At 40.6% G+C, this 15,581-nt stretch overlaps 1 protein-coding gene across 4 annotated transcripts; it reads right to left on the bottom strand.

Moving 5' to 3' along the window:
• Window positions 1-515: 515 nt before the first annotated feature.
• Window positions 516-15,214, bottom strand: LOC131852776 (transient receptor potential-gamma protein). 4 transcript variants are annotated; one of them, XM_059203502.1, is made up of 14 exons: window positions 14,849-15,214; window positions 13,684-14,214; window positions 12,725-12,959; window positions 12,010-12,153; window positions 11,743-11,882; window positions 10,442-10,688; window positions 9,066-9,195; window positions 7,943-8,138; window positions 6,557-6,748; window positions 5,952-5,993; window positions 5,074-5,257; window positions 2,065-2,517; window positions 1,594-1,739; window positions 516-737 (listed from the first exon to the last, which is right to left on the bottom strand). In XM_059203502.1, the coding sequence occupies exons 1-14, from the start codon at window positions 15,197-15,199 to the stop codon at window positions 516-518; spliced, it is 3,213 nt and encodes a 1,070-aa protein (XP_059059485.1). In that variant the 5' UTR covers window positions 15,200-15,214. The 4 variants fall into 4 exon arrangements, with proteins under 4 accessions (XP_059059485.1, XP_059059482.1, XP_059059484.1 ...); XM_059203499.1 differs by having other exon boundaries at window positions 1,368-1,707; window positions 2,142-2,517; XM_059203501.1 differs by having other exon boundaries at window positions 516-734; window positions 1,368-1,707; window positions 2,142-2,517.
• Between the last annotated feature and the right edge of the window lie 367 nt (window positions 15,215-15,581).

The raw sequence follows: 15,581 nt of genomic DNA, 5'->3' as shown, positions 1-15,581 counted from the left end.
AAGTGGTAGCGGATAAATTATCTACTTAAATTTTAAACTAATATATATAATTTTTATTTTGTATAAATATCTTTTGTTTTGTGTATATATATATAAATTGTATAATATATTATGTAGGTATCCGTGCGTATACAGACAGACATGTATACATGTACGCTAGTTACCAATACAGACAATTACACATGTGTGAATTAAATACCTACGTGGTATATAGGCAATTATTATTACTTCATACCTTCGGTACACATGACTAAATATCCGTAACTCTTATTTACGTAACAGAAAAACCAATTACATGCAACATTATATGCCAATATAAAACAACTGAACCACTGTGGAATGAACGTCGCGTTCTTGTCACCCTTATTTTACTGTCAAAATTAGGCACGAAACTTCATTGTATGGTAAGGAACTTAAACTCCCGTGTACAAAGAAACGTTTTAAGCAAGTTAGATACGTCACTGGATCGCACGTGGTACGTGGGTGAGGCGGGGTTACCGCGAGCGCTTCCAGCGCTACAACCAGCCGGCGGAGTGGTGCGGCGCGTGGCCGTGCAGCGGGGTCACCCCCGCCAGCCGCGCCAGCGCCGCGCACCGCCCGCACGTCACCCCGCCGCCCGCGCCCGCAGCCGACCCGCCCTCCGCACCGCCGCCCGCCCCGCCGCTCGCACTCGACCCCGTCCGCTCGCCCGCGCTCGCTCCGGACCCTGCCTCGCAACCGCACTGGCCGCACGTCTCCTGCAATATCCAGACACAACATAAGTTGTTCCATTTTCTACACTTTTTTTTTAATAACAATTTATTTATTTCACATATTTTTTACAAATAATTTAGGAAGTCCCTGACTTCTGGTAGGTATAGAAAACACCTGTGATTCAGAAGTCAGTGTCCTCTTCTATATTGAGGTATACTTTAAGTGAATTTGTTAGGATATTTTACAATTTAAGTAGGTTAGTGTAATCGTAGGAAAGTGTGTGTGTGTGAGTGTAAGGCCTGGTGTGTCTTGTGAAATTGTTGATAGTCTAGAAACGCCCATAGAATTACCGTATCAAGAATTCTGTTTGTTCATAATCTAATGTTAATAACCATTTAGATTGTTTTTGGCCACATGGACTGACAATGAAAATTTATTTTTTTGTTAATTTTTTTAATTAAAATTAATTGCGCCAAAACTGGTAACATCATGGTTTAAATTAAATTTTTCTTGAATTACACGATTCTACGCGCCGTGTAACGCAAGATCCACGGCGCAGTGTTTATTTAAGAGCAATTAAGCAGCACTTAATAAACTCTCGATATTTGATTAAGTGTGAATTTTGATGATTATGGATTAAATCAAAATTTTCTTGGACTAGTGGTCGCACACACCTTATGGGCGTCGTCGTCGAGACTGGCCAGCAGCGGCTCGCGACTGCCACCACGAGCTGCGGCGGGCGGGGGTGCAGCACGGAGGGTGGGCGGTGCGGGCGCAGGGGCGGGCACAGGAAGCGCGGCGGGTGGAGCGCGTGCGGGCACTGAGCTGGCACGCTGTAGGGCTTCGGCTGCAGCCGCGGGCCCGCGCTGCTCGGCAGCCGCGCGTCTCGAGTCGGAGAACTTCTTGCGCTTCCGCTTTAGAGCAGCCAGGGCGGACAGCGGGTGCAGCGGGCCCGCACGCGTCCGCTCGGGGCTGCGCTGCGAGTCGCTGCCGGACTCCGACCGCTCGCTGCCGCTGCACAGTCACAGTTCCGTCAATAGAGATCGCTAGTTACATTACGAGGGTAAAAGTAATCTGATAAGCAACGTATGCTGGTATAAGACCCAACGTTGTGGCTGCCGGACACTTAATAAGTAAGTCAGTTTTGTTCACTATCGTTTCAGCCGATACCAGAGATTCCACTGGTGCCTTGCCAGTGTAAACCATTAGCGTAGGCGAGTGCACCATTCCATTATCATCCATTAAGGGTACCTGGTTTTTTTTCGGACTACTCTAATGTTGTTGGACGCAGCTGTCTTTTACAGCTTCACCGGACTATAGGGAGTGCAGGTGGCATTCCAAACCCGCGGAAGGACTTATGGAGCAGCCAACTCCCGGCTGACGGATACGCCTCTAGTCTGAGGGCACCGCTAGATATTCGAACCTCGGTTCGGGCCGTCGTCGGATACCTGGGCGAGGCGCGCGCGTGGTCGCAGACGGAGTCCTCGGAGCGCGAGCGGCCGATGAGGCGCGAGACTCGAGCGGCGCGCGCCGCCTCGATGATGGTGCCCCAGCGGCGCTTGTGTGGAGGCTTGCGGCGCGCGGCGGCGGGGGCGGAGGCGGGCGCGGGGGCGGGCGGCGCGGCGTCGGACAGGCTGGACTGGCTGGCGCGCAGCCGCCCGCCCAGCAGCGCCGACAGCGACGCGTGGTGCGCGTGCGCCGCGTGCTCGTGCTGCAGCGACGCGAAGAACTCGTCCACCGGCGCCAGCGACCCGCCCGCCGCTATGTTGAACCCCTTCATCAGCCGCCGTTCCTTCTGACGGTTCTTCTTGCCGCCACCGCCACCTGCCAGCCGAAAACGTAAAGTTACAAGAAGGGGATTTTATAAATAATATTATAAACACGAAAGTTTATGAGTATGGATGGATGTTTGTTACTCTTTCACGGAAAAACTACTGAACGGATTTTGATGAAATTTTACAGGTATAGCTTGAGCTTCATCATCAGAATAACATATAGTACATTGCTAGCTTTCGTGGTAATATGCAATTTCCCAAGATGAGCTAACTGAACTAAGTTCATGCTCATTTTAACATCCTTCACTGGTCAACCCAATAATATATATATATACATATATACTTATTAATATAATACTACGTATATACATATACTTGTAATTACAACTGTAATGACTGTTTGTACCAAAATTAATAAAAAAACCCCACCAGCGAAAACAGATAGCGCAAGTGGCATTCCATTATCATACATTAAAAAACGTAAACTCATCGTTTCAACTATCACTACGAGTGATTTGCTCTTATTTAGTTACTCAACCAGTTGTTTGCATATTAATGATATAGTCTCAGTTGGTAGTTTGTACTTACACATTACAACTTAAAAATATAAAGTTACAACTACAACCAGGGGCGGATCGTCAATTTGTGGAGCCCTGGGCTAAAATTTAGAGGCCTTTTCAGTTCCGTTCGATAAACGCGCACATCCATAAGTTGATTAATCTCAGGGTTGTCAATCTTATGACACGTTTCGACTTGTAAACGTAAACTTACAAGGATTATTTAAAAGAGCAGCACACAAGTTTCTTGCTCGTTCGTCTTGTGATGAGACAGCTTTCCGAACGAGCGGTAGATTAAAAAAATTGTTATGACTATTCAAAAGTGCTTAAATTAAGTTTATTTGAATAAATGATTTTCTATTCTATTCTGTTCTAATATTATAGATTTTTGTTTTCAGTGGGGGCTAAGGGCCCTTTATATCCACGGGGCCCTCGGCTGCAGCCCATAAAGCCCCTAGGTAGATCCGTTCCTGGCTACAACTAAATTGTTTAAAAGAGCAACTCGCTAATTCTTGCCCGTTTTATTGTGACGAGACTGCTTTCCGAATAAGTGAGTGAAATAAAAAAATAAATAATGTCTTTTCAAAAGTACTTAAATGTAAGTTTATTTTAATAAAGATTTTTCTATTCTATTATAGAATATTGTAGTACTTTATTTATAGAACTAGCTAATCGCCCCGGCCTCGCATGGGTATTCATGTATGTATATGTATATAAACCTTCCTCTAGAATCACTCTATGTATTTAAAACTACCGCTTCAAAATCCGGTGCATTGTTTTAATGATTTAAGCAAACATAGGGACGGACAGACAGACCTACAGTGACTTTGTTTTATACTATGTAATGATAGTCTAAAGTACAACTTTATGGACACCATGTGGTCTGTATTTAAAACTCTATTACGCTTTTCAACGTAAAAATAAATGATTAAGAATATTATGAAGTGCGTATTAGAAAAAATATAACATCATTATTTAGACTACGAGACATCGAATTATATATTATATTATTTCCAAAAACAGCGATATTCATAATATTAATACTAGATTTAAAGACAAACTTGCTGTCCCCAAGTATCGTTTAGAAAAAGTTAATAGGTCTTTTATGGGAATAGGTATAAAAATTTACAATAAGATACCAAATGATATGTTGGAATTACCCTTAAATAAATTCAAAACATATGTTAAATCATATTTACTGAGCAAAGCCTATTACTCACTAAACGATTACTTGAATGACGAGTGTGCATGACAATAGTTGTTCATGCACTGAATTTTCATTTAATGTTAGACATAGACACCTATATAAAAATACATTGTAAATAAACTGGCTTTAAAAAAAAAAAGTAATTCAATTGAGTTTCTTGCCAGTTCTTCTCAATTGGATCTATATACCGAACTGGACGGTAGGGAAAAAATTAAATTATAATGTAAAAATTTGACGTTCATAGCGGCTAAAATGTCCTACATGAATAAATGATTTTTGAATTTTGAATTTTGAATTTTTTGAATTGTCCTGCGTGTAGCCTTTCCCAAAGTGGACGCCCACTTGTGGGCACAGCGGGCCTTAAGGGTAAGAGAAAATTATCGTTTAGAATTAATGTTTAATCTTCGCTAATGTAACTTACAATAATTGATTAATTTAATTTGAAGTAATAATAATTTTTAAGTAGGTGAGAAAATGCGGCGCTAAAAATATGTTTTCCCAAAGTGGGTGGACAAAATAAGTTCGGGAACCTCTGGTGTAGTTTTTTTTTTTTGTATGTGATAATGGAATGGTGCATCCGCCTGCGCTAACGGTTTACGCTGGCGGGGCACCAGTGGAGGGTGATAATATGAGCATGAGGTCAGGTCAGTTAGCCCATCGTGACAAATTCACCAGGAATTTAACACGATGGTTTCCAGGGGGAACCGCGTGGAGGTCAACCTGACATGGTACATTGCTAGTAATAGGTTCATTTGTCCACATTACTAACAATCCCATTTCCCCCCCCTCTGGTGTAGTTATAACATGTGTTTTAGTTGGACAGAGTGTGTTAGTTAGTTACCGGGCGCACCGGCGTTGGCGGTAGATGTGTTCATGCCGGAGTTGCGCAGGATCTCGACCAGCTCGCAGCGGAACGCGCTCACGTCCTGCTTGATCTCGTTGACGTCATCCTCGGTGACGCCGCCGCACTCGGCCCGCCGCTGCTGCACCGTCACGTACCGCCGGACCAGATTGCGCATTATCGCCTGCAACGATTCAACGACCATTGGTTATTACCACAGATAACACAATCTATACATATAAATAAAATTGGAGTGTCTGTAATATTGAAATAACCGTTTTTTACTACATGCATACGAATATAAATACGGTACGTATACCAAAATAACATTTTTTACAATTTTTGTCTGTCTGTCTGTTCCGGGTAATCTCTGAAATGGCTGGACTGATTTTAACGGGACTTTTTTTTAGCAGGTAACTGATGTAATAAGGAGTAATTTAGGCTACTTTTATTTTAGAAAAATAAAGTTATACTACACGCGGACGAAGTCGCGAGTACAGTTAATATTACATATTATTACTAAGTATAGCGCATATGTATGTGTGTGTGTGTGAGAGAGAGAATATAATAAAAAAAATATCTTCGGAACCTTACCTAAAGGGACTCCTTTTAATAATATATTTTAGTTATTATATTATATTTTTATTTTATTATTGCCCAGTGGCGTGCCTTGGGAGAGGCCTATGTCCAGCAGTGTATGTATATATAGTATGATTTGTTTCAAAAGTACTTATATTTAGATGTAATTATATTATAATATATTTACTTAATTTTTTTAAAGGTAAAAAACTTCGAGTGTGTAGTTATTTGTTTTTAATTTATAAAAATACGAGTATATACAACATATATAACAGTAAATACTACTAAATTTGTGTTACCTGATAGCGGAAATCCCTTTCATTGGCTTGCTTAGCTTTCCTCTGAAATCAGAACGATGGAATATTAAGTAATTTAAAAACAAAAATTTCATCTACACATATAAATAAAATTGGAGTGTCTGTTTGTAATATGAAAATAACCGTTTTTTACTACTTTATGCCTATGAATATAAATACGGCACATACACCAAAATAATATTTTTTACAATTTCTGTCTGTCTATCTGTCGATTTTGATGGGACTTTTTTTGGCAAGTAGCTGATGTAATAAGGAGTAACTTGGCTACTTTTAGTTTAGATTTTTTTTATTGTAGAAAAAAATTTATAAAAATAAATTCCACGCGGACGAAGTCGCGGGAACAGCTAGTAGACACATATAAATACATTGTAAATAAACTGACTTATAAAAACAAGTAATTCAATTGAGTTTCTTGCCAGTTCTTCTCAATTGGATCTATATACCGAACTGGACGGTAGGGAAAAAAATATAATATAAAAAATTTGACGTCCATAAGCGGCTAAAATGTCCTACACGAATAAAAGTTTTTTGAATTTAAATTAGACCAAGTAGTTGTCCATGAGAGCACCATCGACGGTGGTACATACCCGTATAGTGCGCATGTGTTCGCGCTTGGCTCGCGCGTGGCCGCACAGCCTCCGCTGCAGCCAGCGCCACGCATACACCAGCGACTTGGGTGAGGGTATCACATTGAAGGGTGGCGGCGCCGTGCCCCCCTCCTCGAAGTAGCTGATCCATAACTTGCTGCGAGCAAACTTCCACTCCACGTCGGCGCGTTCCTACACACAACACATGTGTAAAAATAAAATGTGGGTCAATGTGGTCCCTCTAATATGGTTGAATGCAATGATGGCTGGCTCATCCGTCATACCATGAACGGGTGCTGCTTGCGAGTACTGGTCTGCTACGAACACTCTACTCTCCCAAATTTGAACTTAAAAATGAATCTGTATTATTGTAAACATGTGTAGCATTTATCTGAAACAAGTTACTCGCCTTAAACCTTCCTCTAGAAACACTTTATTTACGAAAAAAAACCGCATCAAAATCTGTAGCGTAGTTTTAAAGATTTAAGCATACATAGGGACGGAGAGACAGCGACAGCGACTTTTAATGAAGACTACGAGCTGAGTTTCTTGTCAGTTGTTCTCATATCGAAATCATTCCGAACTGACGGTAGATTTGACATATCATAAGAGTCTGTAATAGACATACATGAATAAAGATATTTTGAATTTGAATTTGAACTTGCCAAAATGTATAAGAAACTCAACATCTAATCAAGAAATTGCTCGAGTTCCCGACTAATATGCTGTCCACCATCATGAAGGATAATTGGACCAAGGTACACTCCTTCCGATGGTCATGGATTCGATTTCACGCACGGTACAAACATTTCTATTCATGGAGATGTCTGTCTGTATCGATCAGGGTGTTTTTTGTTATTTATGTATATATTTCACTAGCTTTTGTCCACGGCTTCGCTCGCGGTAATTTATCCCCTTAGTGGTGGAATTTATCAAAATCCTTTCTTAGGGGATGCCTACGTCATAGTAGCTTTATGCATGCAAAGTCTCAGCCCGATCGGTTTAAAATTGTGAAAGTTTCATACAAACTTTCATCCCCTATTTTATCCCTTTGGGGGTAGAATTAATCAAAATCCTTTTTTAGCGGATGCCTACGTCATAACATCTACCTGCATGCCAAATTTCAGCCCAATCCGTCTAGTGGTTTGGGCTGTGCGTTGATAGATCACTATGTCAGTCAACCTTTGAGTTATATATATTTAGATTTATGATCATTATTTGTATCGGTCTGGGTGTATTTCTGTTTGTGAAATGTTTTTACAATTAATAAATATCCAAAGTTAGCTTTGAGTTATATATATTTAGATTTATGATCATTATTTGTATCGGTCTGTGTGTATTTCTGTTTGTAAAATATTTTTACAATTAATAAATATCCAAACTCACAGATATTAATTGGTAGGAGTGATTCATCATGGCGATGAGCAGGTTGAGCAGCACGATCACGTTGATCACCTCGTAGGTGCCGAACATCAGCATGCCCCAGAACCTCGTGAAGATCTTGATGCCGTCCAGTTCGAACGAGTCCAGGTCGATCAAACCGAACGCCGCCCAAAATAACGTCTGCATCGTCTCGAACAAGCTGTAAAGTTAAATGATCTTATGGAAACAGAACAGAAGATTGAGAGAGAGAATATTAGAGAAGAGTAGTAGTATATGGGACACAGTCACCTAGACACATCAAAATAATAATTGCATTTAATAATGTCTAGTAAGACAAATTCAATATTGTCTACTAAGCACTGCTGTGTGTAAACTGTGTCACCCCACCTTACATTTTCCTATTGTTATTTAGTATATAAGATCATTATTTCTATGTACATATTGTCAGTTTATCATCATCTGTAATATACATCGTCTCGACCAGCAACATCTTATTATTTACACAGTACTTCAAAGATTTAAACATATTTGACGACCCCGGTGGTCTAGCGGTCTAGTACACCGCTTTACGACCTATGGTCGCGGGTTCGATTCCTCGCACGGCACAAACAATTGTATTCATGAGTATGATTGTTTGTATCGATCTGAGAGTTTTCTATGTATAATATGTATGTATTTACAAAAAAAACGATGTATTTGTATCAGTTATCTAGTACCCATAACACAAACTAGCTAATTTAACTTGGGTCTAGATGGTGCTGTGTGAATTGTTCTGAGTTTATTTATCTTTGTCACAATATTTTATAATTTTATCTATGTATATATGTATCAGTTGTCTAGAACCCATAACATAAGCTTTAGCTAGCTTAACTTGGGACTAGATGGCGCTGTATAAATTGTCCTGAGATTATTATTATTATTATTATATTATCATTCCCATTAATGCTTAGTAATATTATAAATGCGAAAGTAACTCTGTCTGTCTGTCTCGCTTTTACTCGAAAACTACTGCACCGATTTAAATTAAATTTGGTATAGGTACATATTTTTTTTATTGTTTTGTTTGGGCTATTGTCAGGTCTCAGTTGATTAGCTACTCTCTTATATATAAAATTTTTTGGCTTACTTAGCAAAACGGCGCCATACAATACATGCGTCCGGGTCTGGCAGGGTCCCGTTGGGAGTTAAAGACGAGTTGCCGGTACTGCACCGTTTCTTCTCCATGTCCGCGTAGTACCATAGTAGTTGATTTAATCCTGAAAAAACAATGAGATCAATAATTATATGCCTTATCTAACTATATATAAATAACTCGCTGACCCCACAAACGGTGTTTTGCCATATAAATTAAAATCTCATTTAAAAAATTGGGGCTCATGCTAGAAGGATGAAAATTTAAGGTTGTATGTATTTTTTAATGACACATAATAAAATAAAAAAATAATGTTAGGGGTGGGCAACCCTTATCACTTAGGGGTATGAAAAATAGATTAGCCGATTCTCAGATCTACTGATATGCATATAAAATTTTATAAAAATCGGTCAAGACGTTTCGGAGGAGTATGGTAACTAACATTGTGACACGAGAATTTTATATATAAGATAGATAGATAGCTGTGCCGGCAAACGGTGTTTTGCCTTAAAATAAAAAAAAATATGGGTTGGACTACCCATAACATTTAGGGGGATGAAAATAGATGTTGGCCGATTCTCAGACCTACTCAATACGCTCACAAAATTTCATGAGAATCGGTCAAGCCGTTTCGGAGAAGTATGCGAACGAAAACTGTGACACGAGAATTTTATATATAAGATTATTTTATCTAATTTTGTATCAACGCTGTTTTCTTTAAAAGCTGTATTCCCTTATGAAGAGAATGTATTGCACCACAGATAACATAATTGCACCTAAATTTCAAAGGTTACGGAAGTTTAGAGTCATTAAATAAATAATTATAAATAAACCTGAACAATTATAACAGCGTCATCTAGTCCCATGGTAAGCAGACATTGTGTTATGGGTACTAGACAATGGATACTTTTTTTACTGATATATATAAATTTTGTAAATCCACCTATACATATAAAAAAAAATTGGAGTGTCTGTTTGTGATATTGATATAACCGTTTTTACTACATGCATATGAATATAAATACGGTACATAGCCAAAATAACATTTTTTACAATTTTTGTCTGTCTGTCTGTTTGTTCCGGCTAATATCTGAAATGGCTGGACCGATTTTGACGGGATGTTATTTGACACGTAGCTGATGTAATAAGGAGTAACTTAGGCTACTTTTATTTTAAAAAATAAAGTTAAATTCCACGCGGACGAAGGCGAATATAGAAAACACTCTGACCGTTACAAACAATCATACTCATGAATACAAATGTTTGCACCGTGCGAGGAATCGAACTCGCGACTATCGGAGGTATAGCCGTGTGCTAACCTGCTAGACCACCGAGGTCGTCAAAGTCAAATCAAATAAAGTATAACTTACCACATGAAAAAGCAAAGATAACAAGTATATCCAGCACGAAGAACTTCAATATATCGAGCACCATGCGACTTAGTGAAACTTGTAGCGGTCCAAGGTGCGGGTTCACGCTGAAGATGTACACCAGTTTAAGGCTGCTGAATATATTGGCCGCTGAGAACAGACCCTCGGACAGCAGCATCGGGTCCCACGCGTCCCAATTCTCGCGGGGTTGGTTCCACTGAAGCCCCTGCGCCATTTCACGCCGAACCTATGCATATAAAGTTTACTATAACTCGTTTTTTTTACTACTCTAATACTTTTGGCTGCAGATAGTTTTTACATCTTCTACGGACGATAGATATATAGATAGATAGATAAATTCTTTATTCACAATTACAGACACATAACATACATGAGATACAGAATAAACAAGAATTAATAAAAGAAATGTAGGTGACTTTATGTGCAGCGAAAGTGAAAAGGTAGCCAACTCAGCATAATGCTACAGATAACTCTGCAGCGCTGATATTCTGTTGGCTCCTTACTTATACTATACTTATTACTAAAAAATTACTTAAATATTAAACTTCGAGCTCTTTATCAAAATATATAAAGTATGAATAAACTGTAAATAATGTGATGAATTATGTTATTAAACTACTTCATCATCGCAGCCCGGAAGACGTCCACTGCTGGACATAGGCCTCCCCCAAAGATCTCCACGAAGATCGGTCCTGCGCTGCTCGCATCCAATGGCTTCCAGCGATCTTGACCAGATCGTCGGTCCACCTTGCTGGACGCCTTCCCACGCTAAACTACTTATACTATATAAATACTATAACAAGGATTACACATATATTGATATGGCGATAGGCTCGATAGGGGTCGAGAGCAGATATCACTCCAAACTTATAGAGCAGCCGAAGGCCAACTCCCGCCTGACAGATACGACTTCAGTCTGAGGGCACCGCTAGTTCGAACTTCCATTCAGGCCATCGTAATTTCGATCCCCATTTGAATTGGACCGCTCGCCGGCGCGGACGGTGTCGTGTGCGCTTAAAATTGTGGAACGGGTGAACCCGATAGGAGATTAACTACCGTTATGGAGTCATCGGGATCAAGTTGTGCCCATGACTAGTGCAACCTGGTGTTAAAACCTGGTTAATAATATGGCGTCGTGTGCGTGTAAAATCGTGGGACGGAACTGAACCCGATAGGACCCTGCTGATATACTGCCGTTGGGATCAAGTTGTGCCCACGGCTAGTGCCTGGTGTTCGTGTTAAGACCCGGTTAATAATATAAATAATAGTTGTGTCTGTACCTGAAAATGTGAGACGATTCGCAAGGCGACGGTGGCCACGTACAGCGAGTTTGTAACGAAGTCTATAACGTTCCACATGTCGTGTACATACTCACGCAGTCCCATGTCCCATAGCTGTTTCACTTCACTCCAAATTAGCCCTGTAGAACGAACAAGACAATTTTGAAGCACATATTTGAAGCTACAAAATAAAGACATTGTATTTTTATAGTGATTACACTTTTCATTATTTTTAAAGAAGATACCCTAACAAACAGTATCTCTTACCGCTGACCCAGGCGAGTATGAGCCACTCAACGAGCGACGGTGGTGCCCCCCGGCGTGACATGGGCTGCTGCACCCCCGGAGACGTGCCCCACAGCAGGCCGCCGGCAGCAGTCTCTATACGCTGCGACGCCAGTATTAGGAGAACTGGAAGAAATTAAAAAAAACATAAACGTTATGATAAAATCTTGCAAAACTACGCTAATAATACTGTGATGAGACAGCTTTCCAAATAAACGGTAGATTAAAAAAAACATTGTTATGACTATTCAAAAGTGCTGAAATTAAGTTTATTTGAATAAATGATATTCTATTCTATTCTATTCTAATAAATGTGATGAATATTTTATGCTATGGTGCTATATTGAATGAATGAATGAAACTCTTTATTGTTCCTCTCACAAAAAGTAGAGTTACATACACACTTATGTGTAAAAAGATAAAAACTAATTGAGGTTACAACGGGCCGCCTTATCGCTGAAAGCAATCTGCATTCGTTATATTACGGCCAAGTAAATACAGAATCAATTGCCGATGACGATCAAGGAGACTCTTTTAAGTTACCTATATTTGCTGCAAAAACATAAAATTGAATAGGCCCAAAATCATAACGAAACTTTCAATGACAAAGAAGCAATATATGTAATGAATTTTACCAAGAATTCTTTGCAGCCAAATATAAATGTGCTAAGAAACAGTCATAAATGATATTACTTACATAAAAACATGAAGTAGCTAGCGGAATGGCAGAGGAACTTGATGAAAGGTTTGCGCAGAGTTCTCCCGGCGGCGGAGTGCGGGGCGGCGATGTATGCGATCGAGTACAGAGGGAACATGGCTCCAATGCGGACCATTTCGGCCGCCTGGAGCAGCATGTTCTTGCGACGGAACCCAGGCACGCTTTCGTACCAGATGGACGCCAGCAGTTGCTGGACATTCGGGTGCGCGACGAACTGGGGGTGCAAATCATAGACTATATGAATCATCTATAACATATAAATAAAATTGGAGTGTCTGTTTGTAATATTGAAATAGATGTTTTTTACTACATGCATATAAATACGGTACATATAAAAAAAAATTGGAGTGTCTGTTTGTGATATTGATATAACCGTTTTTACTACATGCATATGAATATAAATACAGTACATAGACCAAAATATTTTTTTTTACAATTTTTATCTGTCTGTCTGTTTATTCCGGCTAATCTCAGAAATGGTTGGACCGATTTTAACGGGACTTTTTTTGGCAGGTAGCTGATGCAATAAGGAGTAACTTAGGCTACTTTTATTTTTGAAAAATCTTTTATTTATTAAAAGAATAAAGTTAAATTAACAACGCGTTAATAACAACGCGTTAAGTCGTCGTAACACAATACTGGCATACACAATAAATGGCAAGACAATACTTCGTAAAATGTGGTGAAATGTTGACTTATTCAAAACTATTAAAGTAGTTGTTATGCAAGATTTCTATTGCTAATTTTATAATTCTAAATTTCATCATAACGACCATTTGTCGAGAACAATTCAATTGACTTACGTAGCTAAAAGTGGGTGAATAACAAACGAGTAAATTATTATACAGTATACAAACGAATTCATTAGGCAAATCAGGGAACGGGAAGCGAGCCAACAAAGTTTGTTGAGTTGCCATCCGTTGCGAGTTGCCTCTCACCTTCTTTTGCCTTAATTTGATCGCCAACTTCAATCTGGACAAGCGCATCCGTTCCGGCGCGCCGGGCTCTATGAGCGGCGCCTGTGGCGACCCGGTCTCGTGGTTCAGCAGCACCTGCAGCTCGTGCGAGGTGCGCGTGTGATCCAGTAGCGCCGTGGCGAACTCCTGGCACTGGGCACGCAGTTCCTGATACTCGGTTTTGAACTCGTGCTCGAGCGCGGAGAGTCGTCGCAGCTCCCAGGAGAGTTCGAAGGCTGTTAAGATGGGATCCTTGGAGGAGAGAGCGATGAGGGAGGGCGAGGCGAGGGCGCGGTAGGCGTTGATGCGTGAGCGGGAGTGTCGGAGGGAGTCCTCGCGGCGCGAGCGCACGCACTCGTCGCAGCCGCAGCGCACGTCGTGCGGCACCGGTAGCCCTGCGCCGCGGTCCAGCAGCAGCTTTATGATCTCGTAGCTGTCGCGGTGCGCGGCCAGGATCAGCGGCGTTATATCCGCCGTGAACGTTGCAGTTTCCGGTGGTAACGCCTCCCAACTCTGCAACCGTCACAAAATGTCAAATTTATCTTACTTTTACTAATATTATAATCGCGTAAGTTTACGAGTATGGATAGATGGATGTTTCTTACTCTTTCACGCAAAAAATACTGAACGAATTTTGCTGTAACTTTACAATAATAAAGCTTAGATCTTACATCAGAGTATCACATACATTTTTAAAACATATAAGTGAAAATTGGGCAAAATAAAATGATAAGTGTCTAGTTATATGTATTTATAGATATATATTATACTTGTGATTGCGCAGTATTAGCAACTATAGAATAATATTATGTTAAGGAAACACGTAATCGAACACTGAGATGTGTGCACGTAATTTTGTTATTTATACAATTGAAACAAAAGACTATTAAAAATATTCAACAAACTTCATTTTAGTTTTCTGATTTAAATTTATGGGCTCAAAATGGAATCCGGAAATACATTTCCACTAACTAGCAACCAATAGCTGACACAAAGAGGTTGTAATAATCACACTTGGGACTTTCTTAATCCTAATTATTAAATCGAAATAATGAACGATAAACTTATGTTCTTGGACAATACTTAGTTATGTCACAGACTTTAATAAGTATGACACATTTTATAAGAAAAAATCATGTAAACTCACGTGAAGTTCCCCGGGCTTGCGTGTCCGCTCCTCGTGGTCTAGCAACGCCTCGACCGCCTCCACAAACTCCTCAGAAATGGCGTGCAGCAGGGCGTCACGCGTCTCCACCCCAAACTCTAGCAGTAGCTCGACCATCTCCAGGTTCTCGTTGTCGATGGCCATGAGCAGCGCGGAGCGCCCGAGCGGGTCGACGCAGTCCACGTTGATGTGTCCAGTGTCCCGGGCGCGCTGCACCACGCGCCTCGTGCCCGCCACGTCGCCCCGCTCCACTCCCAGCAGGAACTTCTTCTCCTCCAGCGACAGCACCGCCATCTCTTGATGTGGTCGCACCACATTTTCTTCCTCTGTCATGCCATGTATGCTGTGACGCTGTAGAAAATTCGGATACCTCTAACTACAGATCATCCATATACAGTATACCCAATATACGATACAGAACATCTTCATTTCATCTTCCCGTCTTTAAATATGAAAATAGACACATAAATATGCGGATATTTACACATCACTGACATGACATGTTTACGAAGCCCGTAACTATAGTTATACAGAGAATGTGAACGATTAAATAAAATTCGGTAATCCTTGCAATAAAACTAAGTAGGTCAATAGTGACCGGCGTACACTATCTACTATCTTTTGTCGGATGTCAGACGGCGTGCGAGACGCAATGGTGTCAGCTGGACAGTGAGCGGGCGCGGGCCGCGGCCGCCACGAGAGCCCTGCGGCCAGC

The sequence above is a fragment of the Achroia grisella genome, unplaced genomic scaffold (assembly GCF_030625045.1).
Source record: "Achroia grisella isolate CSIRO2021 unplaced genomic scaffold, CSIRO_AGI_Agris_v1 utg862, whole genome shotgun sequence".
NCBI lineage: Eukaryota > Metazoa > Arthropoda > Insecta > Lepidoptera > Pyralidae > Achroia > Achroia grisella.
The sequence above is the reverse complement of the archived record's forward strand: the minus strand, read 5'-3'. Positions and strand labels throughout refer to the sequence as shown.